At 40.0% G+C, this 27,466-nt stretch overlaps 1 protein-coding gene across 2 annotated transcripts; it reads left to right on the plus strand.

The window, feature by feature from the left end:
- Nucleotides 1-27,101, plus strand: ttyh2l (tweety homolog 2, like). 2 transcript variants are annotated; one of them, XM_018704733.2, is made up of 14 exons: nt 1-424; nt 4,179-4,351; nt 8,623-8,734; nt 13,311-13,531; nt 16,261-16,356; nt 17,929-18,001; nt 20,521-20,590; nt 20,706-20,761; nt 22,277-22,369; nt 22,472-22,564; nt 23,865-24,007; nt 24,137-24,214; nt 24,404-24,482; nt 25,931-27,101. In XM_018704733.2, exons 1-14 carry the CDS (start codon nt 278-280, stop codon nt 26,009-26,011), a joined length of 1,515 nt encoding a protein of 504 aa, XP_018560249.1. In that variant the 5' UTR covers nt 1-277; the 3' UTR covers nt 26,012-27,101. The 2 variants fall into 2 exon arrangements, with proteins under 2 accessions (XP_018560249.1, XP_018560248.1); XM_018704732.2 differs by having other exon boundaries at nt 2-424; nt 24,137-24,322.
- The last annotated feature ends 365 nt before the right edge of the window (nt 27,102-27,466 follow it).

Here is a 27,466-nt window from a genome sequence, read left to right on the forward strand (position 1 = left end):
CCCGTGTCTCCGGTACAAACGCTCGGCCCTTACTCAAGCTGTATATTTTGTTAGTAGTTGCGCAACTCAACAGTTTACACACAACTACTATGGGAACCGGAGTCGAAAGTAGACATGTTCTGAAGATGTCATGGCAAATGAAGAACTTCCTTTTTAGTCATCCGTGGTAATTGTAACCACAGTTGAAGTCGCGTCTGTTTTTATTCTTTCTTCTCTTTCCGCAAAACCTGGGAATATTTGAGTTTCAAGGTCTTAAAGGGAAGCGAGTGTGCTGGCCATGGATATTCGAGCAGGAATGGCCACTGCAAGGCTCGATTACGTCGCACCGTGGTGGACGTATTGGCTTCACAATTTCCCACACTTCAGTTTCTTTTTCCAGTCGGTCGACAACACTTTCAAGCCGGAGGAGGCGAGCTACCAGCAGGTTGGTAAATGTACTTGTGCGTAAAAGCGCACGTAGTTTCCAAACAGTCTCAACAGACAAATCGGTACTGTTGCGAACCACTGATTTTTAGAAAATGAAAACAACAAGTAAACAACTAATTTAAATGTACTGTTAAACCAAAAGTAGTTTCAGGCAAACTGCTGTTTTGAGTGGCAAAAGCAAAAATCTTATTTTGACTGTTTGTGAGAAGCATCTGTTCAAAAGTAGCAAGTGTTGATCCCTATGTCAGGAAGTAAGAACCCATACTGTACTGCACTTCTCACATGATGACACATGACCTGTATTAACTAAGTTGGCTATGAAATATGCCAGGTGGTAAACAACTATGTACATGTAGCCTATGTCTGTATGTATGTACGTTTGAACACACTGCTTGGAGAGTTACAATAAATCCATTTTTTGTCCTCGATACTCTTAAACTCTCAGCTTCATCATGTATCTTCCCCCAACAATATTTTATTGCACTCATGCAGTCTCCTCTATCCACAGCTAAGTTTATTTATTTATTTATTTATTTTTGTTCATCCCTACACTATAAACAACTTATTCCTTGTAGGCGATGATTGGTTTTGTTTTTTATTTTTTGGTTCCACTATTTTCCTGTAAATTAAATTTGATTGTAAGAGAAATGACTAAAAGGTAGTAACAACTGTCCCAGTGTATAAAACAAATCATGTATTATAATTTCCCCAGAGTACATTTACACAGCCATTTGAGGCCATATAAATGTCTCAAACTGTCATGTTTAGTAATGGGGACTGACTGTGGGCAGCAGGACCAGAGTCATTATGGATAAAATAGGCTGTGTGATGGGAATAGTTTTCCATCTGCAGTCCATCACTGCATTATTACCTTTATTTTATGTCTGTATGTTATGGAGTTTATTTTCTTTTCTTTTTGTCTGTTTGACTCTTCCTTTATTCTTGAACTTGGTGTGATATATGTTTAGGATTCATCCTCAGATAGTACATTACAATACAAAAAAGTCACATGATATTAAAGCTGCATGGTTTTGACAGGCATACATTTAATTAAAAATCAGCAATAGCATTCATATGAGTCAAAATATAAACACTGCATCATTTGTTTCATTCCAACAAAATAAAAGCTTTGTACTAATTTGTTGTGTAGCAGAAAGCACTGTTTCCAAATCAAATTTTTAAAAGAATGTGGACATATTAATTCACTGTATGTTGATAACATTGGGTACTGATCTAATTTTGAACTTGGAAAGATTTCATATATCCATTATTTTAACAACAGTCTGCCAAAAATATGAACTGAGTTTTGTGTTTGTCTGTGTGTGTAAGTGCATATCCAAGTGGCACTGCATGGTCTTCTTGCCCCAGGTCATTTATGAATACAGAAACCATTACCAATGAACCTCGCTGCTCTGACTTGCCTCCTTCACTGTGCCTCTCTCGCTCCCTGTCTCTCCGTGTAGTGAGGTTCATCTGGGTCATTGAATCCCAGCAGTGTCCCATTGGCTCAGCTGAGCACCAGTCAGTGAGGGGTGAAGAGTGCTATGTTGGTATCACAGAGACTTCTGGTAGTCTGTGGGGCTGACACAGCCTGAAAAATAATTCATGTTCTTAATTTGACACGCTCATCTGTTGTCTTTTGAGAAAAGTAGAAAGTGCAAAGCGGCTTCAGACACATTTCCTAAGGCATGTTGTTTACTGTTTAATTAAATTAAACAGGCAGCCTACTTTATAAAAACTTTCTTTTGGGAACATAAAAGATCAATGACCTTCCGGTCAATGACCATAGATATTGTAGTTGTTTTCTGTTTCTCTTTTGTCTTCCCTCTCATGCATCCTTTCCCTCGTTATGGCATTGCAGTCAGTGGAAATTGAAGTGCCTGTATGTCTAATTACAAAACAATGGAGTGGAAAATTAGAGGAAAGAGTGAATCTTGGAGCATTGTGCTTATGAAGGGCCTGAACTGAGTTATAGTGACAGGAAATCTAACCAGGGTTGAAACCACTATAGAATCCACACACAGTGTCTCTTGGCTCCTCAACAGTGTCCTTTAAAAACCAATGATTAGCAAATCATTGGATTAAGGTTTTGGCCTGGGTGTCAGTTAAGGTAGGGCAGCTCAGCTGGCACACCATTTCTCTATTGACCTATTTGGTTTAAGGTGCAATTAATGTCACATCACTGTATATAATGTCTTTTTTTCTGTGCAGTTACATTGAAACAGTTCATTTGGGCCACAATTGATCTTAGCAATGAAAGTAATGTGCACTGACATGCCAGTTAAACAGTGTTTATCACTGTATGCTTCTCCATTCATCCTGGGCATTGTTTGAAGTCAGTGTCTGATGATGTACTAATTGCTAACCTGCCTGATGAGTGACACTGAGAGCAAAAATACTGCTCAGCACAACATGACTTGAAACAGAGTTTGAACAATGAAGGACTTTGTTAGAATATGCAAAAGAACACAATTTATATTCAGTCACAGTGTCAATGTCATCCAAATGGAATAATTAGTCACAGACGTCGTAGTCAAGGAATAGCTCTGCTTAGTCAGCCAGACACGGACTCTTTGAACTTGTGAGTATTAAAACTTAAGCCCAAATTATTTGCAAGTAAAATCAAGGTCATGCTTTTTTGCAGAATTGTCTTTAAATGTTATGAGTTTGAACCCACAAAATATTCTTAATGACAAATACTACAATGATGCTCCAATCTGGATATTTTGGATCAGACACTGATACCATGCTCAAAAGTATCAGCCAGTGCCAGTGTTTGCACAGCAGTATAAACACAACAGTATAAATAGTTGGGGATTTGCTTTATGATGTTGTTGTAAAGACAAACAGATCAATCAATGCATCTGCTGCCTTTACACAGCTAATGCAGTGCAGCAAGCAGGTTTGCTCAATGAAATAGTCACATGACATTTCAGTAAGAAAACAAACAGGATTCTGAAATGGTTATTGTGATGCAAGAAAATCCCCCCCAGTTTAAGCTGATACAAATAAACAATTTGGAATTTTCTCTGCCTGGGAACATACTGGGTAATCTGTATCTTTTTATTTAATATGTAGTTGTGACTGTAACAGCTCTGCAGAAAGTAAAACAATCAAAGGTCTATGGGGTTTTATCATGGAATAATGTTTAATGCACAGAGCGTCCATATACAGACTGTTTCAATACAATATTTCCTCTGTGTTCTCTACATCACTATTCTTCTGTTCCTCTTGGTCCTTCAGGCTTTAAATATTTTGTACACTCAGAAATCACAAGACTGAATGAAAGCCACTGTGTCACATGATACTCCCCTCCCACGGCCTTGGATCATTTCTGTTTTCCTCTCAACCACAGTCTTGCACTTGGCAGGATAAAAAATCAAGACTCTTTGTGAGCTCTCATTGCCCCAAGACCACCAACTTCTATGTTTCTATTCCCTTTTACTGTAGGCAGCAGTCAGCAGTGATAATATTCCTCACTGGATGAGGTAGCTACACACTAACCTCAAAAATATCTCCACACGAGTGTTGTTTGATACTAGTGGGTTGTTTTCACTCAGGCTGTTGGACTTTTTGGTGCAGGGGTCAGGCTGCCTGACACCTGGAGACCATACTTAATAGCTGCAAGCCACTTTAAAGATATTGGTCGATATGATCTGCCAAAAAGTTCTTGGAGGAGTTATTTTTAAGTACTTTAACTGATGGTATTTCTGTCTTTTTGCATCTTTTCTCCCTCTGCTCTCCTGCCCCAGTCTCTGATAGTTCTGGCATGCGTTGGTGCAGTGGGTCTTGGCCTGAGCCTACTGATTCTGGCAGTATACCTGGTCTGCCTCTGCTGCTGCCGCAAGGAAATAGATGAAGACACCAAAAGACCCGATACCTGCTGCATCACCTGGGCTGCCGTCATCACGGGTCTCATAATATGGTGAGTCTGAGTGGTAAAATAGTGCCTTTGTGTTTCTTGTTATACCACAGATATGCTGTGGTAGATATGCCACAGATATGCTGTGGTATTGGTATTGGTGGTATTGGTAATAGTCTATAAAGCCCTTAATGATTTGGCTCTTCAGCACATCTCAGATTTGCTCACAGATTTTAACCTGATCAGGCCTCTCAGGTGATCAGGCAGAGGTCTCCTAGCTGTACCCAGAATTAGATCCTCATCAGGTGAGGTTTCCTTCAGCTACTGTGATTAAACTGTCTGCTGACTTGAGGTCCATCACAGCTTTCCTGTGGTCTCAGGCTTATGTTTAATCACTCTGTGTGTGTACTCAAATGGTAGCACTTGTTGATGTTTTGGGGTTTTTATTGCTGTGTGGTGGGTTTAATGTACATTGGTTGTATGCTTCACTGTTTCTGCATTTTTATCATGCTTATATTCTTATATTTGTATTGCCTGTGTTACCTAAATTCTTATCTTTATGCATTTTAATGTAAAACACATTGAGTTTACTTAAAATAATAAAAATAAAATTGCCATTTCCACTTGAACAAAGCATGGGGCTGCCAAAGGAAATTATGCTCAAGTTCAAACATGAGTCAAATGACTTGGCTAATACAGTGGTTTATTATATAAGAAAATTAATACAGTGTGAGATTTGTTAGTGGCCTCATATCAGGGTTACAAGTTGACAGTGCTGAAGGATGAAAGAAAGTGCTAATGTACACCTCCACTACCTACTTGTGGGCTAACCAAGGTACAGTTCTTTCTTTCTAAAGAATACAAATAAGGCTAATGTAGCTGCCATGTTTCTGATAGGCCACATCATCAGCAATCCCTGATCAGCTGATTGGCTAGGTGATGAAACAGCTAAATCCCTCAGCTGACTGTTCAGCTGACTGCGCCCGCCAAAACTTTGATTGCTGATTGCTCAACTTCCGCTTAAATGCTTTACCAGGCCAGGATGCTACAGCTCTGGATATTGCTCTTTGCTTTGCTCTACTGCCAACTGTTAAATTACACTCACTGTACCAAAACCTCACAATTAGTAGCAGTATTAGCATGTTTACTGTTGCAGCAGGTTGAGTATCTGAGTTGTACTGCAAGTTTATGCAAGGATAAATAAGCAGGGAGCTCTTATAAAACTTCCAGAGCCATTGTGCTTTTGCATATGATTTAAAACACTTTAATACAATGACAAAAAATATCCTGACGGGAATGAAGGAAAACAAACAAGCCTCCTAAAAGACTAGCTTGAATTTCTGCACAGATCCACTTAAACTTGTGACATTTATCTAAGTGTTGGGCTTTAACTTTGTTTGCTTTCTGTCTCCTTACCAAACCACTGCAGCAGCACACAAGGTCTGTTGTAATGCTAAGTGACTGGACATGATGCTGTTTAGCAAAGGAGCTCTGTTATCTAGTCTCTGCTGAAAGCACTCATCTCTCTCTCTCTCTCTCTCAGAGAGAGAGGCTTGTTCCAGTGGACATTAATATATTCAACTCAACAAATAAACCACCACACACGGCATCCAATTAAATAATCTTGTCAGGTTGAAGAGACAGACTTTACATTACATTTTCAACCACACTTGTTGTGGTTCCTATTCCCTCGGCATAAAATCATACTTGCCAAGAACAGCCTTTTTGTCTTTGACTTGAAATTGTGAAGTTATTTCTTTTATCATGTTTTGAATGTTTAACCCCATGTACCCATTGACTGGTGTTGTTATTGATGGAAGACTGAACTGTTGCAGGATCAGCTTTTCTGTAAGTTTTTTAAGCTGTGCTGGAACAAAGAGGGCTTGTAGAAAAACAGAGAGAGAGAGAGAAACACAAGAGATGCATACATAACAAAAATGCGTTTATATAATATGGCACTCAACCTTTATTCTGTTGGGTCATGGGATTTTTATTAGCTAAAATGAGTTGAGATGTTCTTTTATCATATTTTATGAGTCATTTAAGAAGATCTAATTGTTTTCCATGATTGCCCCATTCACATTTTAGAACCATTTTTAAAGTGAGCATTAGATCCAAGAAGAATTACATCTCAGTTTCACTGGAGAATTTAAGAGTCACTGCGACTCCGTGGATGATTATTCCTGACCCCAGGGGAGTGAATAGGGTAAATTCAGGTTAAAGATAGAAAATAAATCAAATTTTCTAAAAATCCTTCCTCCCTATGTCAGTCTCTGTTAACCCTGATGCAGTTTATTATAGCAGCAATACCCTGGTCTCCACAGAATCAAGGCACTTAAATCTGTCATTACTTGTTCACCCAGCGTAGCTATTTGTTCTGCTCAGCTCACAACACAATTTGAATACTAAAATACAATTGTCCAGTCGTCTCTCAGTCTGTGAAGTGATCTATCCTTGGAGGAACAAAGACACTAAATATCCCCGGAATGCACATACAGTATGTGTGAGTCCCATTGTTCACTGTGTGGGTTCATTTTAACACCTCTAGCTGCTGCAGCCCACCTTTTCCACAGCCACACAAAAAACACTAATGCGTCCCTTGAGGCCACACTGCCCCATGATGTTCTGTGTCATTACCAGGTCGTTACTGTATCATTAGTGGGTCTTTATTGTTGCTGACGTGTCACTAGGTTGGTCATGGGGGTTAATGAAGAGCTCATTGTCCAGGCCGCCGCAGATCAACTGGAACACAAATGTTTTGAAAACCAGAAAGGAAGGTTTTTCAGTTTCCTTTAACCATCTGAATTAAGTAATTTTATAACCACATCCACTCAATTTGTGTTGTAAGAATAACTGTAATTGTATACTCTTCCTTTTTTTTTTTTACCTTTTTTTCTGAGATCAGATTGTACTGAATATGCCCCTGGTGCCCCTAATCATAACCAGAGGGAGTTAGTTTAATGGAAGAGATGTAGACAGTGGTTTTCATTATGCTTACAAGGTTACTGCGACAGGAAGCTAGCTGGCAGACACAAAAAGAAGCATACACTTATATGTTCACAGTGACACATCACACACTCCCTGACAGGATGTATTAAAATAAAATAAGACATTACACCCTCATTTTGAACTTTACCCTACTTCCTGTGAGCTTTTAGTCTCACTGTGGAGAAAGTTAATGTTAACCTGGCCATGTGTCTACCTGCAGCACAGATGGTGTTAAAAGTCTCCAACATACAGTATGAGTCAAACTAGAATGTAGTAGAAATTCCTTTTCTTTCTGGTGTTTGTCAGTGTATGTGGTGTTCCAGAAACAACATCCCTGCTCTGATCTCCTGCTACCCAAAGTGTGATTAATGAGCTCCCTCCCCATGTGATAGAAACTACCCCTAAATGAGGTTGAAAGTGTTACAAACCTCCGAACTTTGTGTAGAATGATCGTACTGCAATCAAGTTTGATGAAACTGTATCATTGCTCATGTCACTGTGGACTGTTAGCAGCAGGGGAACGCTGACTCTGGGGTGGGGTGGGGTGGGGTGGGGGAATGGGGTGCTAGGACACTAATCCTCCCTATTACAGAGGCTCAGGCACAGTCACAAAAGGCTGCAGGGAGGTGGGGAATAGGGATCCTGCATATTCCACTTCGGATACTTTTTTCAGACACCGAGCAGCATTCTGATGTGGCTTTAACCAAAAGCTGAAAACAGGGGTTTGATATGTTTAACTCCAAATCTCAAAATGGAAGAAACAAGAGCAAGACAGATGGATGTAATAATGAGTGAAGGGAGATATTTTATATATGAAGAAATATGAAAATTTCATCTTTGACATATCAGCATCCCAGCCCATATGGCAGCTATATGAGGAAGAGATGAGTGAAGCAAGGAGAACAGTGGAAATACATATATACTAAGAATGCAAAATTTTGACCAGACTTCATTAAGGCATCTTATAAATACAAATCTAGGATGAAAATTGCCCATTACCCAAATTGCCCATGACCTTTAGTTAGCTAGTAGATATTCTTGTATTTATTCATGGATTTTTTTTGAAAAATTCCCAGTTGCCAGTTGCATATTTTAGTCTATGAAGGTACAGTAACAAAGGTTCAAGAGTAGGAGTATACGACTGGTAATGACACATACTGTATTTTCCCTAAAGCCTCAATGTTTCCACTTTGCAAAAATATGAATAACATTTCCTTGTGTTAATTGCCCTCTAATAACCCCCACAATTCATAATTCAGAAGTAGCACAATAAAACAAACAGGGAATTAATTATGTTTATTTATTCATTAATTTTTATCTGAATCTCTCCTTTTTTCCCCCCACAGTTCTGCCGTAGGAGTGGGTTTCTATGGAAACAGTGAGACCAATGATGGGGTGTACCAGCTGACCTACTCGCTCTACAATGCCAATCATACATTGGGTGGCATCAATAATCTGGTGAGAGAAGCATGCCAAGCTCTGCTCTACAACCTACCACTTGTATCCTCATAAACATTAAATGTGGTCACCTGAAATGATTTTTACTTTGTATCTGCTGCAGTTTAACAATTTTAGAGTTGAATCTCTGCGAGTTGACCGGACAGTAAACGTGTCAGAGATGTAAGAAATATGAGCACTCATTTTGCTGTGAAATAACTGCTTGTGCTTCTTATATTTTTTCAATTACCAACGTCTTTTATTAGCTGCGATGGCACAAAGCATTATCTTTTCATGGCTTACTGTCTCACTCTACTTGGAAATACTGATTTACAGCTGGTAGACACCGGGGCTCCTCCTTTATTAATGGGGTGTGCATCTGTGTCAGAGTAGCACCTCACTACAGGGGGGTCTGTATCCGCTTTTTGTCAGAGTGAAGGAATTGAGGTGACTGTTGCCTCAGGATTTGTAAATAGGGATTTTTCCCCCTATACAACTCCTGACCTGCATTCAGGGAAGTTATTTGGGAGGCTTAGTGGGGGAGGAGGGATAGGGAAGGGGAAGGCAAGCGAGGGAGTCAGAACAAGGCCCTGCAAGAAGCAATAATCACAATGAGGAAGAAGAGGATTAACTCCCATCTGCAGTACATTAATGGATGTTAAGCCTCTCCTCTTTCTGTTTCTCTCAGTCTTACTATCTGTACTGTATGTGTGTGTGTGCGTGTTTGCATGTGAGTGTGTGTGCATGGCCATATCAGTATCACACATCCACTTAAAGGCCTTATATGCAGGGATATTATATTCATGTATGGACACAAATGGATTTGTGTGCACACTGACCTTCACTATATATGGAGAGATAATAGATTTTGATTTAAAGCATTTATAGCTTATGCACTGATTTCTATCATACAACAATTTGGCTCATGATGGATAAAGGGATACTTAAGAAATATACACTCAGTTGCCAGGCACTCCAAGCAATAAATTCTTCTTTTGTGATGGTTATAATGTTTGTGAGAGGTTTTTTCCATTTCATTTCAGTTTTGATTCATATTGATTGTCACTTTGGAAGCCCTCATTGATATAAATGCAGTGGACTAAATATCAGAAACCTCTTTCAATATAATAAAATATAATAAAATAAAATATAAAAATAAAATATGGCAAGTTGAATCAAAGTCCCTGTACAAGGGTTTCAGTAAAAAGTAAACATTATAACCTCAGGGCCATAGGATTTATTCCAGGGCTGTTGTATTAGATTGCATTAGTCTCAGCTTGGTGTAACAAGTAACCTGGCAAAGGGGTGTAGTTTGCAGAACCACATTTTCTTTGTGCTGTGGGAAGTAAATGATTTCACATCCCTGCTAGTGACTTTCTCTGCGGTATCTTGGTATTGATTTGATACTGTAGCATGATGTAGTGTGCCATGGCTGCATGAGAAACATAGATGCTCCCCTGGGGAACTAAAGGCTTTCTCACTTGCAAAATCATAGCCTGATGTAATGCACTCCACTTTCAGAGCTGATGAGTCGGCCAGCTGTGCATCCCATAAAGCTAAAGCTGCGTTAGTCTGTGTTTAGTCTTGAGACTGAAAATAGTCTCCCCACTGTTCTTTAATGGTTTACCAAATTCTTTTTTGCCTTTTCATGTGTGTTTCTATTTAGTTTTTCCAAAAGTAATTGCTTCAGTGTTTTCCTTTACTTTAAAGCATTAAAGATATTTCTTTTGCTGCATTTCACACACTGGGGTTTATATCAGATTTGTCCAATAAAGTAAATAGGAACAACAGCAACAGGAGGCTTCTGTGAGGATAGTGAGCTGTTTGGTGTCTACTGATGGCTTGTTAAGGCTCTTCTCATGATGAAATATGCACTCTCACACTCTGCAAGGGATCATCATGTGCCATAGAGGGGAAGATTTGATGAGGAGGACCATCCTCCCCCAGCTATTGAAGGGAGCGTCTGATTGTTTGCAGGCATTCTTATTTCCAGTGTTCGTTTCACATTATTGAAACCTCTTCAGCGCTGCCAGGAAATAACAGATGAGAAAACATGGCAATTGCACTGCATCTATTCCAATTTACGGCCATGGTTACACTTTTATATATTGCTCTTCCTCTTTGAAAGTGAGAGCTGTCTTGTGATTCTTGCAACAAAATGATTGCCACTTTCTACACCATATATCATTTCCCCTGAAGGTCTCCCTTCAGTGTCTTTTTTCTTAATGTATTGCTCTGCTTGACGTAAAAGCACTGTGATCATATATATTGTTTCACTGTCACAGTTGATACAGTAAATCTCAGATATATAAAATCAATGGCGGGGTCATGAAGAACAGTTCAGTTGCATGTGGTATTTGGAGTACTGCTGCTGTGAACCTCAAATCAGTCAGTCTCATTTAACAGGCGTGTCCAATATGGAGAAGCTTTCTTGTGACCTGCTTTCAGTAAAAGTGAGCTTTAATCCATTTTAAAGGAAGACGGGACGGTTCAGATTAGGGAAATGCGCGTCACCCAGAGCAGCTAGCTGATGGATCCCATTTCTCACACTCAGGCAGACTGGCTTGAAGATAAGACTCAGGGTGTTGTGGCAGGAACTGTGAGAGATGATGAACATAAAGGTGGGGAGTGTGAGAGCAGTTTACTGGCAATCACACACACTCCCCCTTGGGAGTGTTGGAGTGGAGGATGGGCCCTGGATCTTTGCCTCATCTCCACATGGATACTCTTTCTTAGAAACCATCAGAAACAGCATCCACTCAGTAGAATTTAATCAAGAGGGTTTGAAATGTTAGAGTGTCAAGGAGACTGAGATATGTTTTTATCTCTGTGGTGAGTCTTCACAGTGTGCCAGTGGATAGTCTTGCGCAGGATACTTGAATGTGTTGAGAGTCATGGGTGTAATGGAGAAAAGATGATAGATAAAGAAAGTGGGACTGCTGCACACTGCTGCGGATTAGAACGCAGCAAACAACATCTGTTCAGAATTAGTGGAGCCTCCTACTCACTACTTCTACTTGCTCTAGCGTAGTCATTGTGGTGTGGGTGGGTATGTGTCATCTGTTAAATTATTGTGAGTTTAAGAGGTCATTTACAGTCTTTACTGTGCCTAGAACCACATTCCACTGGAGGAAAAAATTTAAATGTAGCATCTGTTGATCTAGAATCTCCAACCCTAAGAGAAATAGTTCAGCATTTTGAGTAATACATTTATTTGCTTTCTGGTGGGCAGTAAGATGAAAAGATCAATACTACTTCCCATTCAATATAAAGCTACATATTAGATAGCATCTGGGTAGCTTAGCTTAGCACAAAGACTGGAAAGTGGGGGAAACAGCTAGCTTAGCTCAGTCCAATGGTAAAAAAAAAATCAGGCTACTAGCACCTCTAAAACTCACCAATTAGCATGTTATATGTTGTTTATTGAATCTGTACAAAAAAATGTAAAAAGAACAGTTTTCTGTTTAACATGGATGTTTTGTACAGTTGCCAGGCAATGAGTAGTGACTCTGGGAAGTTACTGCTTAGAGCCAAGAAATAGTCAGGCACAAAACCCCCCAGTAAAATGGCAAGTTGTCATCTCTACATGTTGAGGGTTTTTTGTACAGATTAAGCAAATGAGACATAGCGTGTTAATCAGTGAACTTTGGAGGTCCTGGTAGGTGGATTTTGTTACAGTTGGACAGAGCCAGACTAGCTGTTTCCCCCTGTTTCCTATCTTTGTGCTAAGCTTAACTTAACAGCTGCTGGCTGTAGTTTTCTGTTTAACAGACCAGTGGGAATGGTATTGATCTTCTCATTTAACTCTCTGCCAGAAAGTAAACAAGTGCATTTCCCAAAAATGTTAAACTGTTCCTTTAAAAAAGACCACTCTGATTGTCTGTCTTACATATTCTGCAAATAGTCATGTCTTCACAAATACCACTGACATAAACCCACCCTGTCAAACATCTGAAAGACCCCTGTCACTTTTAGAGTGACAGCTCTAAGCCCTCTCAGTTTTGATGGCAGGGTTACCCTTGTTTACATTCGCTGAGCAGATTGTCTATTCTTTTGAAATATCTATACAAGTAGGTCAAGCTACTGTGGCTGCGATTCATGATGAAATGTAGCTATGAGAGACTATTTCCCCCTGTCAGCATCAGGCTAAAATTGACTTGTTTCTAGCTCCATTGATGCTGTGAAAGTGCAGGCATTTACTGCATCACATTGAAAAAGTAAAATGTATTTACTCTACACCACTATGCCTCCTCCCACTCTGTTCTCACTATCAAAGACCCCTGTGATAACAGGTCTCCCCGGTATTGTTATCGGTATTCCACTCTAACATTGTTTATCTGTATAAAACACACGGTTGAGGAGAAAAGTTAATCTTTTCTCGAGGGAGTGCTCCTTTGGTTCTTTCACCTCTCTCTATATTTTCAATCTTCTCTTTATGAATATCTATTTTTTTTATGAATTTATTTATGTTCCTGCTTCCTTCTGACCCTGATTTCATTCTGACTCCTCCTCACCTTTCCCATCCCTCATTCTGTTATCCACCGTTTCCTATTTTCTTTCATCTATTTCATTGGTTTGCCATTATTTTATTTCTTAGGTTGCAGGATCTATGGGCAATGTGGAAACTGGACTCAAACAGCACCTGGAACGGCTTGATGAGATCTTTTCTACAAGGACTGACTACCTCCAGGCGCTACGCTTCATGCAGCTGATGGTCAACAATGTCATCCGCGAGCTAACTGCTCTTCCAGACATCAACAAAGCCAATGTAGACTTGGCAGCCATTGCTGACCAAACAGCTTTCATTGAGTATTACAGGTAGGTGGAGCCTTAGTGACTCCCCTGGGGTGTTTACCATTATGTTATTTCATCTTTGTCTAGCTGAAGTAAACATGCTGCTCAGAAAATGATCCAGACCAGACACAGAGCAGGTTGGAATTTTATTGAGATCCCTTCCGGAACACAGACAGGAAAAGCTATTTTTCCTGATTGCTAAATAAAGGAAAGCTGAAATTGAGCTTATTGCCCACTGTGCAGTTTGAGCTTTAATGCTTATTGCTTTCACAGAATGTTACACATGGCAGAGTGGCTGTTAGGACCATAAATGATCTTACCCGCAGACCATTGCTTACATTGATTGCAGTTATTATTTTTGACATGGGTCTCTCTTTGACAAGTATGTTTTTGTTTTTTTGTGAGAAAGTATAAAAAGGCCAGAAGTGAAATTCAATAAACAGAGAAAAAAATTATAAACCCAATCAACAACAATGTAGTCCCAATGAATAAAATATCCAGCATTAATTCAAGAAGGGGATGCTAATTTGTGAGGCACCAAAGGCTGCTGCTCCAAATCTTGAGTGTAATTTGAGAGCTTCTGTTGCTTGTTTTATTTTTTGAGCACATAAAATTAAAAACTTCATAGTTTTGTTGTGCCGTAAAGTGTCAAATTTGCAACCTGGTCATGACTGTACTGTGAGAGAATCATTTTGAGTGAACTGGAAAGAGAAACTAACAGAAGACAGATTTAGGGTGCTGCCTTCAGCAAAAGGATTTGCTTGGTATACATTATAGGCACCACGTTAATCAGGGACCGATGCCTATCTGGGTGCATGTGTGAGCAAGTCCTCTGGGAATCTGGAGTTGATGTTATCCCATCAGATTCCCATAACTCCTGTCTGTCCCAGTATACAGATTTACATAAGCAAATTGCAAGGTGTAAAACTCCATTCTGAATATGTTAAGCACTCAAGTAAAGACAGTTTTATTTATATAGCCCACAATCACAAATCTGTCCAGCATATGGGATCCACTTTCCTTAGACATTTCCAGTGATATTTATCCCTCAGCTTGTTTCAGTGAAGTTCAACTGACAGAATGTGTGTTGAATCATATTTCTGTATCTCACGCTACACTACTTTTTCTGTCAAATATAAAACTAGTTTTCTCCAAATACATACAGTACAGAGACCTTTCATTACAAATATGTCAGTACAGACTATCAAATTTTTTCCATCAAAAATTACACAAATATGCATTTGTCTTACTTATGTAACTGTGTGCAGCAAGATGATTAATAAAACAGTTTATTTCTTTGTTTACTTGCTATGATGCTCATCTCCCTGTGTCTATGAAAAGATGTGTTAGTCACCTAGCCCCTGGTTATATACAAGATAGGCAGTCTTAGATAACCTCCACCACAGCTCCATATCTAGTCTATTCACTATGCTTACTGAGGATTTTGGTGTTCCATTGCTTGTGTAGAGACCAGCCTATATAATGGTCACATATTTTAATTAAAACTAGAGAAGTGGGTGCATGGACTATTTTATTTTCCAACTTAAATGATAAAATAAACCAATTACTTTATTAAATAAATACTTTATTTCTGTAATTTGTTTATTTGATCAATCAAATTTCAACAAGATTTTGAAATTTCTGTCTCCATGTTTTCTTTTATTACATCTTATTGTATCAGTGATATCAAGTATCTCTAATTCCCGGCACGACAGGGCACATACCACTATTGTATCACTGGTAGTGTTATCTCACTGATCTATTCCTATAATACATTTCATACAGACATATTCCAATGTGGCTCCATAGGGAGTGCTCTCTAGCCCAACACCACTTCTTTTGGACTTCACTTGCTGCTTTGTGCATTCTGACACCATTCTCCTGGGCCTTGATTGGATTTCATGCCGCCGTTGGGCTATGAACAGCCTGTGGCATGGCTTTATTGATGAACAGCAAATGTTACGGCCAACCCAGTGTTATTCGAACAATGGAAAAAATGACACCACTCTGTTTTCCAATATATATATTTATATAGCCTCTCTCCCTTATTCTGTTTCTGAATCTCATCCCTGTCCCTGTGCTCAGAGTAACATTTCTGCAGCTCTGTTTATGCAGATAAAATGAAGTGTAGGCTCTTGAAATGTTTCTCTCTTCTGTGAGTAAAGGAATGGCCAGTCTGCATTTTATTTTCAAAGTCTATTAAGGTACCTCTTTTCAGCATGAGTGAATTATATTCACTAGTGACCTTGGTGTACATATTTACTACAATATTGCAGATACAACACAGCAAGTCCATGTCAATAGACAGTATCTTCAGAATCTGCCTGGTTATGTGACATCTTGAAGGTCAACGTTTTTAGTCATTGCTGTTAAATTTACAGTGCTACTTGTGGAGTTAAGAATGAGTCACACTCACATTCTCATACTCTCACACTCACACACACTCTTCAAGACCAGGCTGAGTGTAAGCCATTCCTGTGAAGGACATTTTCAGAGCTTGAAAAATTAATGTCTATGGATTTGTGGTGTTGAATTATTAAACCAACAGGCTGGAAATTACCTGAAACAGATGGGCTCTAACTAGGAGACAAGAATGCTGAAATACAGCACACACAGATCTCACACATTCAGTCCTGAACATATGTCAGGCCAGCACTTCCTGAGGCTTGTGCTCGCACATAAAGTATGTTGTCTGCAAGCGAAAGCGATCAATCAGGATAGTTATGCTGATGCATTATTTTCCTGTCTCATAGATGGCTGACGTATCTTCTGTTGCTGATCCTGGATCTGGTCATCTGCCTGGCCTTGTGCTTGGGGATGGCCAGGCAGTCTCGATGGCTGCTCATCACGTATGTATCCTGAGTGTGTGTATGGAGCTCTGTTCCTTTCATCTTGCGTCTGAGGCCAATTGTCCATCTCTGTTCTCACCAGCCTCTGCTCGGATCACAGACCTGCAGACAGACAGGCCAGTCAGCCTCTCTGGCACCGAATAGGTCACTCCATTAACAGCGCCAATGATGGCATTACATCTTCAAATACCACTGACTATGGCACTGCCTTTTTTCCTCTCCTCAGTGACTTGCCCTGTGTTTTGCCCACATGCAATTAAAGATAACCTTGTAGGATGAGGCTTAGATTTACTCTCAATAAAACCAACTGATCAGTTTTCTAAACTGATAGAGGCTCAGTCTAGATCAGAAACCACTTTAGTGTCTTCTCTAAACAAGAAAAAGGAAGTTTAGGCTTCAAAGCTTTCAAAAAAACAGAAAAAATAGGAGGAAGAACGTTTGATTTAGTAAATTGCAACCAGTAATTTAAACCAACACTGATGTCTGACAAGCTAAATCCACAGTCCAGACTTCCCATTTGCCCAATTTAGTGCAGCTTACTGTGTCAGTGCTAGCAGATGATGCTCAGGATCTCTCTTCCCATCCTCCTTTGATGGGTCTCACTAATGCCTATTGATTGCACGAGCAGGATGAGCCTGCTCCCTCAACTAATTATTAAGTGCTCTCAGGCTACTTTATTGGTGCTTTCAAGAAGGTCCGAGGAGTGAGTTGAGACGCAAAGCCCTCTGTAGCCTTTTTAGATCCATCAGGGGGCCACTCTTTCTCTTTTTTTTCTAGTTTTATCTCCCCATTGCTCAGAGCACTTTCTCTAGCTCCTGCCAGTGGTCACTAAGAAATTGTGGCTAACAGTGGGGAGAAATTTTTTGTGTGTTTTTTTTTTGTGTGTTTTTTCATAAACCACCTCCACAATGTCACGACCCTGTTGAACTCCTCACTCTTTTTCCAGATGAAAAGGGGACAGAGAAAACAAGAGGTCTGCAAACCAAAGCACTTGGCAGTTTTTGATTGACAGTGACTCTCCGTAGGGATTGACAGCTGATACATCCATGACTGACAGAAAGTGCAGCCAATTAAAATGTTAGTGGTGGAATCCAATAGAGCAGCAGTGACAACAGGCAAAGATGGAAGAGTCCCCAGACTTCCAGTAGTATTATCTTTAGCTGTGGCCTTGAGAGACCTCTGTTGAACAATTCTTTTGCTTCAGTCAAACTCATTTCAGAATAGGATAGATCTTTTTTTCGTAATTCAAGAACTAACAAGTGAATTCAGCAAGGAGTCATGAGTTAATTTATCCTCATATCACTCCATAATAAATTGAATTTCAGCTCCATCGTCTAATCTACGATGCACCAGTACAAAGTGTGAGCTGGGCCTCTGTCTTCGGGCCCGAAGCAGAACAATTCCCAAGCAAAAGCTGAAAAGAATGAATCAAATTAACTGGGTGAAAAAGGGCTGAGGATCACCAGTACAAAGACAAAAATGATTCATCTCCTTCTCCCCATGTGTCTTTGTCTTTGTCTGTATCTCCCTGTCAACCCCCCCATCTCTCTCCCATTTGCTATTTTCCTCCAGGATCATGGTTTTTGTAGTGCTGTCTCTGATCCTGAGCTGGGCCTCACTGGGAGCAGGCACTGCTACAGCTGTGGTGAGAAAACAATGTCTTTTTTTTGGTTTCAATACTTCTTTAAAATCTTTTCACACTTATTTATTTTTTTATCTATTTATTGTTGATCTGACTGGCAGATGCGCAGAGCTGGGCCTTGTATCACGAAGCCAGATTAGTGAGTTATCCAGCTATCTTTGGCCTTAAGTCAGGCTATACTGTATCACAGTTTTATCTCAAAACATATTAAATCCTTTATCCATGGTTTTGACAATGTCGCTTCTGACTAACAGTGCCTTCTTTTTCACATGAATACACTTGTAGCTGGAGAGGTAAAAACCCAGACTTAACAGAGCCAGTTTATAAACCAGCTTTGTGATACAGGTTATCCAGGATGACTGATGATAGGCTCAGTGAAGCCAGATAACCCGGAGAGAACCAGACTAAAATGAACTCACTTTGTGATACAGGCCCTGGATTCCATAGACATGTTGTTGGACAGTGGTGGTTCTTTCATTCTCACCTCATGTTTCAGGGGTACTGCTGTCAATAAACATGTGTTCTTGGACATCTCTCTAGGTTAAAAAGTGTTTGTTTAGCTTGCAGCAGGCACTTCTCTATGGTCAGTCATGCAGTAAAGCTGATTACAAGTCCCCAGCCTTTTAGGTTAATCAACCCCTAGCCCCAGCATTGTGAACAAAGCTGTTTCCAGCATTAATTACCAGCTCTGCTTTCTTCAGAATCTCTTCTTACATTGTGCTTGGATTTATCTCTAGTTCAGTCCTCCTCCTTTCTGATAGATTGTTCCCTTCCCTTGTCCCTGTCTGTACACCATGTGTTCAGCACATCTGGACTTAGCGTGTTTAATGGAGCTCGAATTAGGGACACCGTCTGGGTGTGCAAAGAGTAACCCCTCGCTTCTAGCCTTCCTTCATCCTGTCTCCTCTCCTCGATCTTCTTGCCTCCTGTAGAGCGACCCGGCATCTGTGGATTATCCCACAGGATTTGGCATCTGGACAGCAGTTTTAGTTGAGGCAAGGGGAAGACAGAATGAAGACAGAATGACTGGGGGAGACAGCTGTTATTAACCCTGAAATTAACTGCATGGGTGTAAAATGCAGGCATCTGTTGTCGTTCTTGATAAGCTCCTCTGTGTTTGTAAAGCCAGATTACCAATATCTTGGACAGTGCCTGTGGTTTAGCTCAGCTGATTATAGTAGAACATGACCCTGCATTAAGACCCCTGACCTCTCTGGCCATCTTATCCAGAACATTTGAGTAAAGCCTCTCTCTGGCATCTATCTCTCTGACTGTTACATCACAAGTGAGCTGAGGTAAACTTTCTCAATAACTGTACCTGCCTGGTTATTAATAAATAGGCTAGTCCTCCGCACAGAAGTGGATTATCAAAGAGCACATTCTTCAGTAATAGAATTTGAATGTGGGACAGTATATGCAAAACAAGCAAGTAAACTTGTTGCACCTGTACATCATTACTCAAAAATTGCACGGTGCAAAAACATGGTGCATCTTGAAAGGGAGGCAGATGATGGTGGTGTCCTAGAAAATGCTCATAAATTTATACATATTTGATGAGACGCAGCATAAACAAAATGTCCTCCCTAGTATAATGAGATAGAGATGAAGGGTAACAGCAGCGCTGACATGTTGCTGTACAGTTTTTGATGAAAACAAATGTGATCGCAGTCGAGTTTAGATAATCTGAAAGTAAATTGGGAGAAGTGTAAATCTTACTATAGAAAGAAGATCACTGGTTTGCTAGAAGCAGGTTAGCTCACTGTAAAGTCCTTTGAGCCGAAGCTTTACAATGACACAACTCTGTATTAGGAATGAATGGCATGAGGCTTTGATGTGTGATTCAGCAACACAACAGACTTCTTGATCCCTTTGAACTTTATAAATTTGAACTGTAGCCTGTTATTTTCATCAAATGTGAATTATACATGCACTTGACAAACTTCCCTCTTGTTATTTGCCTTGGTTTTTTCTAAATAGCCATCTTATGTTGTGGGGAAAACTTAAGTGCACAGAGGCTGTGAAATCTTGACCCTTAATTGTTTATGCATGCATATTAGCAGCTCTCCATGGATGAATTAAAGGGCATGAAAATATTTAGTTAGATTTCATCCATGGTCAGCAAAGTACGACATGCTCTACATGGTCAATAAAGCCTGAGGTTTGGTGCTACATACCACCCATTTTTTTCTGCATGCTTGTTTAATGCCTGTGTGTGTGTCTATACTGTATATGTGTGGAGATGTGTGTGTTATGTGTGTACTACACGTGTCTGTGTGGGCATTTGCGTGAATACTTTTACTTCAGATTCTCAATCTATCCCGAGTTGAAGGGTGATAAAATGTTGTAAAATAAACAGTTTCAGTTGCTGAGCGATTGTCAATAACTGCCCAGTGTAAAAATCAGTTTTACTCAGTTGCTGCACAAGAAATTGGATCTGGTTCATGGCTTGAATAAATACTGCACTCCTTTTGGTCTTGCATACCTTGCAAGATTACAGTGTGCTTGTTGTTGTTTTCCTACAGGGCACCAGTGACTTCTGTGTGTCTCCAGACAAGTTTATTGTTAACCAAACCAAGGATTTCCTCAGTGCAGGTAATTTATGCCAACAAACAGAATTGTACAAACACCAGCTCTGTTACAGAATGTTAAGACACACTGCTAATCTCATTCAAACTCTCCCTTTCTCCTTATTTCTCTCACCCTCCAGATGTTGCACATTATTATTTGTTCTGCAGTCCGAATCTACCAAACCCCTTCCAACAGGTATTGACTAAATGTCGGAAGTCTCAGCTGTCTGCTCACACATGTAGTTATTTACTGAGACCAACACTCTGGAAAATGTATTGCTATTTTAAAATTAGTTTTGCCTTGTTAGATGCCAGGCAGCCTGATCATTATCAGGCCCTAATAGGCTGTTATGATTTAATTACTTAAAGTTGTAAACTTTGATCAAAGAATATTCCTTTTTTTATATATGGCTTTCCAAAAATTAGCCATATCTTTTTACCCTGTGCATAATCTCTGCCTCGGGACACTGTGACTGGCAATGTTTATTCAATTTACTCTATATCATGCATAAATGCAGCAACTGTACATAGACAACTTGGTTGATTTATTTCTGAGTTTAAAGACATTTTCCCAAAATTTCTTCCATACATGACTTGTCAACGAAACAACCAAAGAGGTAGTGGTGCTTGAAATATAAGTGCAGAAAAAATAGCCACAAAAATAACTATAGAAATGACAGAGCTGTCACACAAAAAAACTGCACAGTGTGAGAACCACAAACCTGGGATTTAATTTAAAATAGCTACTCAAAAACAATTTAATTTCAAGGCCAGCTGACTTAGACATATATGTAACCTCGTATAATGAGCACAGAAACTCATTTGTTTGTCATTGTGCTTCTTAATTAAAATTATTTTACATTTAGATGTTAATTGAAAAAGTACTGTTGAAGCTGTAATGGCTCTAAATTAGAAGAAATGCAGGAGGTGTTAAGCTAACGGTTAAGGTCTTCTTACTGTACATGACTACGTGCACCAGATGATAATGTGGGGGTGGTGAGTGGTAAACAAATACATGAACACGACAATGAAATCAGCTTCCATTGCCACCTAATCCAACACTGAACGCAGTGTACAGTTCTGAAGAACAGAGTGAACTTGAAGCCCATTTATGGATGAGGAGGCTTTCTTTCTTGAGGAATGCTTCACTTTTCCACCACACACAGTTGAATGGCATCATTTCAAGGAGAGTTTAAGCTAGCGTGACCCCAGTGTTCCTCATGTATTATATTATTTGTATAATGGGAGGTTTTTACATGAGCACTACTGTATCCGTGTGGCACGTATTGAGCAAATTCAAGGATGCTAAATCCATGACCAATAATTATTAAAAACCCACATGCTTAGTTATCATCACAGTATCCATTTAGGGATTAAAATGATGCTTGTTAAGTAGGTAAAGATAATCTCTTCTCTGATGGCCTAGTTGATATAAATATTTCTCTTTTGTTTGTGCTTGAGATTGGGTGGCAGGAATGGGAGGAGGGATAGTGACTGGTGGGCGAGACGGTTGGTGGCAAAGGATAATCTGGGCATATCTGTCTGGAAAGAAATGTGTCCTTCGTTAAGCGCATTATAAAGCCTTAGTTAACACCAAATTACTTGTTGACATGCTGTTCCCAAACAATGCTCTCCTTAATATGATCCTCTCATTGTTTGTGGCGGATGTCTGTGCGTGTGATGTTGGTGGTGGGTGATTATGTTTCTGCAGTCTTTGACAATCTGCCAGCGCTCTCTGACCACCATGCAAATCCAGATCCAGGGCTTGCTGCAGTTCTCGGTGCCCATCTTCCCCACCGCTGAGGTAAGTGGCCCGGCTGACAGACTACTATTGCACCAGGCTGTGGAAAGGCATGTGTCATGTGGCATGTATCATTCTTTCCCCCTTTTATACCTTGTTATACAGAGAGACCTTTTGGGGATCCAGCGGCTGTTGAACTCCACTGAGTTCAGTCTACACCAGCTAACAGCCTTGCTCGACTGCCGTGGGCTACATAAGGTAAGGTCAGATTCCAACCAGGACGCTTTTTAATAGGGCTGCTTTGTAGAATAGCTCGAAGCCACTTAGAGGACCAACTTGACTGCTTTTCAGCGTTATCACTATGCACTTCATACACTCATACACTGACATGTTTATATACATCATTGCAATTGTCAGCACACTCTGTTTCTGCTCAACAGGCTCTATTCACCACCCCCAGTTTCTCTGACTTTAAAGTCAAACTTTACTTTTGCAGGTTTCAGGTTGTCAGAGTTTTATCTGGTAAAGGAAATAAGACATCTCAGAGGTGGAATGAGTCTTTTGTTGCTGCTGTGATTTCAACATCAGATGTAGACTTTTAGATCAATAGAGCTTTCCTCTGACAATTGTAATAGTCTATACTGCATGCAGGTGTGAGAAAAGGTTAGGTGGAGGGTGGGGGTGGGGGTGGTTTATTCAAAATATCAGCTGGGTGTTGGTTCAGTTAGGGGTAAGGTTACCATGCATGCCGGTAATATATGCTCTTTACATTAAAAAATGAGTGTAAATGAAATCAATACACCCAGAGTAAGTCTTAGCTCCCATACAACTGTACAAATGTCACAGTCAAGACTGCTCTCAGAGCTTGTTAGTCATTACTAAAATGTAACAGGCAAAACAAACAAAGAATGCATTGCAGCATGCATGTCATCAGATTAACATAAGGCTCTCAGCATGGAAAGACAACATTATGTTATGGTTTAAATCTGTGCAAAAGTCTGAGTTTACATTGTTCATGGGCCTGATGCAGACTTACTGTGCTCATTTTAAACAAATCAATAATTTGTGATGTTCCAAAAACTAAAAATTGAATTCTGACTGATTATGGAGTCAAAAGCGTCCCTGGAACACCTGGTCTGTGTCAGTTTGATCACTCATGTTCTGTCTGATCTTTCAAGAGAAAATTACTGGCAGCTGTTCAGCATAAGTGCAATTGGTTTGTGTCTTCATTGGGGTAAGATTAAGGTTAGAAAAAAATGTTACATCAGGTTTAGCCGTGTTTCCAGACAGGCTTAAGGTTTGGTAAGCTTCCAGGGAATTTATGAGAGTCGATTAAATATTTCCAAAATGTGGTTTTCCTGTGTCATGTTTGTCTTTAAACCACCTTGTTTTTTAAACTTCAGTTTAAGGATTTAAACTGTGGGCTTAGAAGAATAGGTATACACACAATACATTGATGTTTCATTTGAAAGTAGAGCTGTTATATGTGAACGGTATTATTTTCACCAGACACTGGCAGTAATTGACTGCAAAATATATGTTGTGTCTATCTGTCTAGGACTACCTGGATGCCCTAATGGGTGTATGCTATGATGGGGTGGAAGGGCTCCTCTACCTCTCTTTGTTTTCTCTGCTGGCTGCCTGCGCACTCTCTGCCATGCTGTGTGCAATTTTCAGAGTCTGGACACTAATGGGCAGCAGGTCAGTACAGAGCGACCCCCTTATCCCATTACATACTGCCCACAATGCACTCCTGCAAAGTGTTAACGCGTGCGTTCTCTCTGTTTCTGTTCATCTGCGTTGTGTGTGGGGTGTGGCGCCTTCGTCCAGGGACAAAGAGTACGATGACATAGACGAGGAGGACCCGTTCAACCCTCAAGCGCGGAGGATGTCCTACAACCCCAGAAGGTCCAACATCCACAGTTTCTGTAGCTATACCAGCAGCGTTGGCAGCCAGGCCAGCCTTCATCCACCTCCACAATCTGCTTCTAATGCCATGCAACCCCCTGAATACATGTAAGATACAGAAATTATGACATGTGTGTTTGTATATGTGTGTTTCATCTCTTACCACCCTTCTTTCCCCCTCTGTCACAGGAATCAATCCATGCTGTTTGGAGGGAGCCCTCGATACGAGAACGTGCCACTGATAGGGAGAGGATCCCCACCTCCCTCGGTGCGTTGGCCCTACGAGGCTCTAGTGTCCCTAGTGTGATGTCGGTGATGGCACTACTGACCTCAGCATTGCAACACTAACAAAGCATGCACGGCACCTCCATGAACATTACAGTGCATTTCCAATGTACACACCTCACACTCTCACCATTTAGTGAGGTGTGTTATGTTGCTTTGCAAGTGATAGAAGACTGCTCTCTGCTGGCCATCGTCTGAAGTGCATTCATTTTGAGCCCAGTGCCATCTCAGTATGCAGACAGATACTCTTTCTACTAAGCTCTAAGCATTACAAAACAGTGGTTAAGGCTAATGCATACATTTATGTATGTTTAAAATAACCATGGTTTAGAGTTAAATAAAGACAGCACTGCTGCCTGCTCATCCTCACATCAGGTATCTGTTTTGTTCTTTTTTTTCTTTCCTTTTTTTGTCATAGAGCTCATAGTCTATAAGCATGTGGTGTGTGTCTCCAGAGCTGAAGCTAAATAATAGATAACACCCATAAATCCACTGTTAAAGTTTCTTTTAGGTAAAGTTTCTCTTCTATCAAGTTTTCTGTTTCCATGGCTGACTCAGTGCTTCAACTGCAGTCACAGCATACTAGCAAGACTTGAAACACCTTTTGAGAGGGAGAATGTGGACCATTGTTTAAAATTTTACATTGCATCTGTGAGACACATTTCTAACAGGCACTGGCATGTTAATGTTTTTTGTTTTGTTTTGTTTTTTTGTGTAACAAATGTTTCAAACTCTGGAAAAGATATTTGCAGTAAATTAACAATACTGCAGTGTAGGAATCTATAGAGAGAATTCTGTGTGGTTTGTTTTGTTTGTATTTTATGTGAATCAGCTCTGCAGTTAGTTTTACTTATGTTTTTGTGTAAGCAGTTTCTCAATAAGGTATCTAACTGCAGTGTTTTATAACTAACCCTTTTTTATTTTCATTCTTTGACTCAGACCTTTAAAAACCGTAAGTTTTCTGTGCCTAACATCTTCCTGATTTGTTTGATTTAATTTCCATTTCACTCCTTGAAACACACCTCAGGCTTATCTTTCTAATGATGCTTGCTAAGCAGAATGTTTGACCTATAACCTCAAACCCCCCTCCTTAAAGCTCCATGCAGTGTATCAGCTGTGTGACCTTTGACCTTTGGCACTGTTTTATCCACAGACTGTTGCGTGTGAGTGAACTTATTCTGTGTGAACCCCCTCAACTCACGCCCTCTGCCTGCTCTTCATCTGCTCTTCATCTGCTCTTAAACTCCCAGTGATATTAAAATACCATTCCCTGATTCCACAACCTCCTCATCAAAGAGCAGCTCACAATCAAAACAACTCCTTCCCAAACTTAGATTAGATCACATCGTTTTAATGTTTCACCCGATGATATCTTATGATGCTGTTGAATGCAAATGTGCTAAATTGTGTTTTTCATTATTTCCCTTGCAGTATTCGCCCAGTATGAGGACCACCTATCTGTCTATGACTGATGCCCAGATCAGACACTTTGGGACTGACTTCCAGGTGTAGCCTGCCACTGAATCCCTTTTCAGAGAAGCACTGTATAAGACTCTGGGTTCTTACAAAGAAGGCTGTCTTCATGGCATAATCCTGTTTACGGGAGCTGCAGCCCGCCGTCCCAATCCGAGACATGAAAGCAGGCCATATGAGGCAGTTACCTCACTAACACACCAGTGCAGTGCTCTGAAAGCCCTGCATGCAGTTTTGAACAGAGAGGGCCTGCACAGGCTCATCTCTAGACTGTTATTGTTGTCATGATGTGTGGAAATACTGTTGCTCAAATGTAAGCATTCCTATGAGACAAATTAAGGAGCCTGGATAAAAAAAAAAAAAAGTTTTTTGCTCTTCCTATACTCTGGTGGCCTGCATGAATATGATTAACATTACAGATCAACAGTATTTTAATTTGAAGTGAGATGGTGGAGTATGACTAATACACAGACTGTCCATCATGACATTTAATTCTGAAAAATCCCTACTGTTTGGCAGTAACTGGATTCCTTCATATTTCAAGACATTACCTAAACCATACCAAATATTTTAGTTTCGCTGTGAAGGGCCAAAGATGCTACTCAGTTGATATTTTTGATTCATTTTGTTGTTGTTTTTCTGTTTCTACATGTGTAACTGCAACTTTTGATGGCTCTTGCTGTAATACTGGATTGCAATGTATGACCTGCCTATCAAGGATAAGTCAAATAGGCATAGATGAGGGGTTTATTGTTTTGCTACATTTGGAGACTGTGCTGCAGCTGCATGTTGGAAAATTTCCTCTGGACTAAATATGCACAGCATAATGGGATTTGATTCACATCCAGGCATTTATAACAGTGCTGTGAGACAATGGCAGCAAAAAAGACAATTAAAACAAAACTGTCAGTATGTGCTGTGTTATAATCATACTCCATTTTGAAAAACTAAATAACACACAAAACCCAGTGCCACTAGTTACAGTCAGTTGGAAAAACATGAATCAACCCTTAATATCTTGTGAGAAACTGTTCCTTACATTGTTGGAGAACTCTGCTGTATGTTGTTTTCTATGCTGGATTATGTATCAAACTAAAATAATGTTTGACCATAAAGTGCTGTATGCAGATTTGTGTGTTATTGTGCAATTCCTGCCTATTATAGCAACTTAGTTATCATTTACAACTGATTGTCTACTCTTTTAATCTCACCCTGATGGCCTACAATGACCTGTAGTAATTGGATTAGAGTAATTGGGATTTTCAGTGTCTCAGACCTGATGTCACATGCAGCAATAATCCTCCTCCAATGCACATAAAATGTGTCTTTGCTACATAGAATGCCTTAAAATAACTTTTAGGGGAGATGCTAGCGATGACAGCTCTCACAGGAAACAGGGTGTTCTGTGTCTTAAATAGTTCACATAGTGTAATTTAATACCAGGCTGAAAAGCTGTATTTCAGTGTTAGAAGTGTGCTCTATTGTACCTGTGAT

This window comes from Lates calcarifer, linkage group LG11, assembly GCF_001640805.2.
Source record: "Lates calcarifer isolate ASB-BC8 linkage group LG11, TLL_Latcal_v3, whole genome shotgun sequence".
Classification (NCBI taxonomy): domain Eukaryota; kingdom Metazoa; phylum Chordata; class Actinopteri; family Centropomidae; genus Lates; species Lates calcarifer.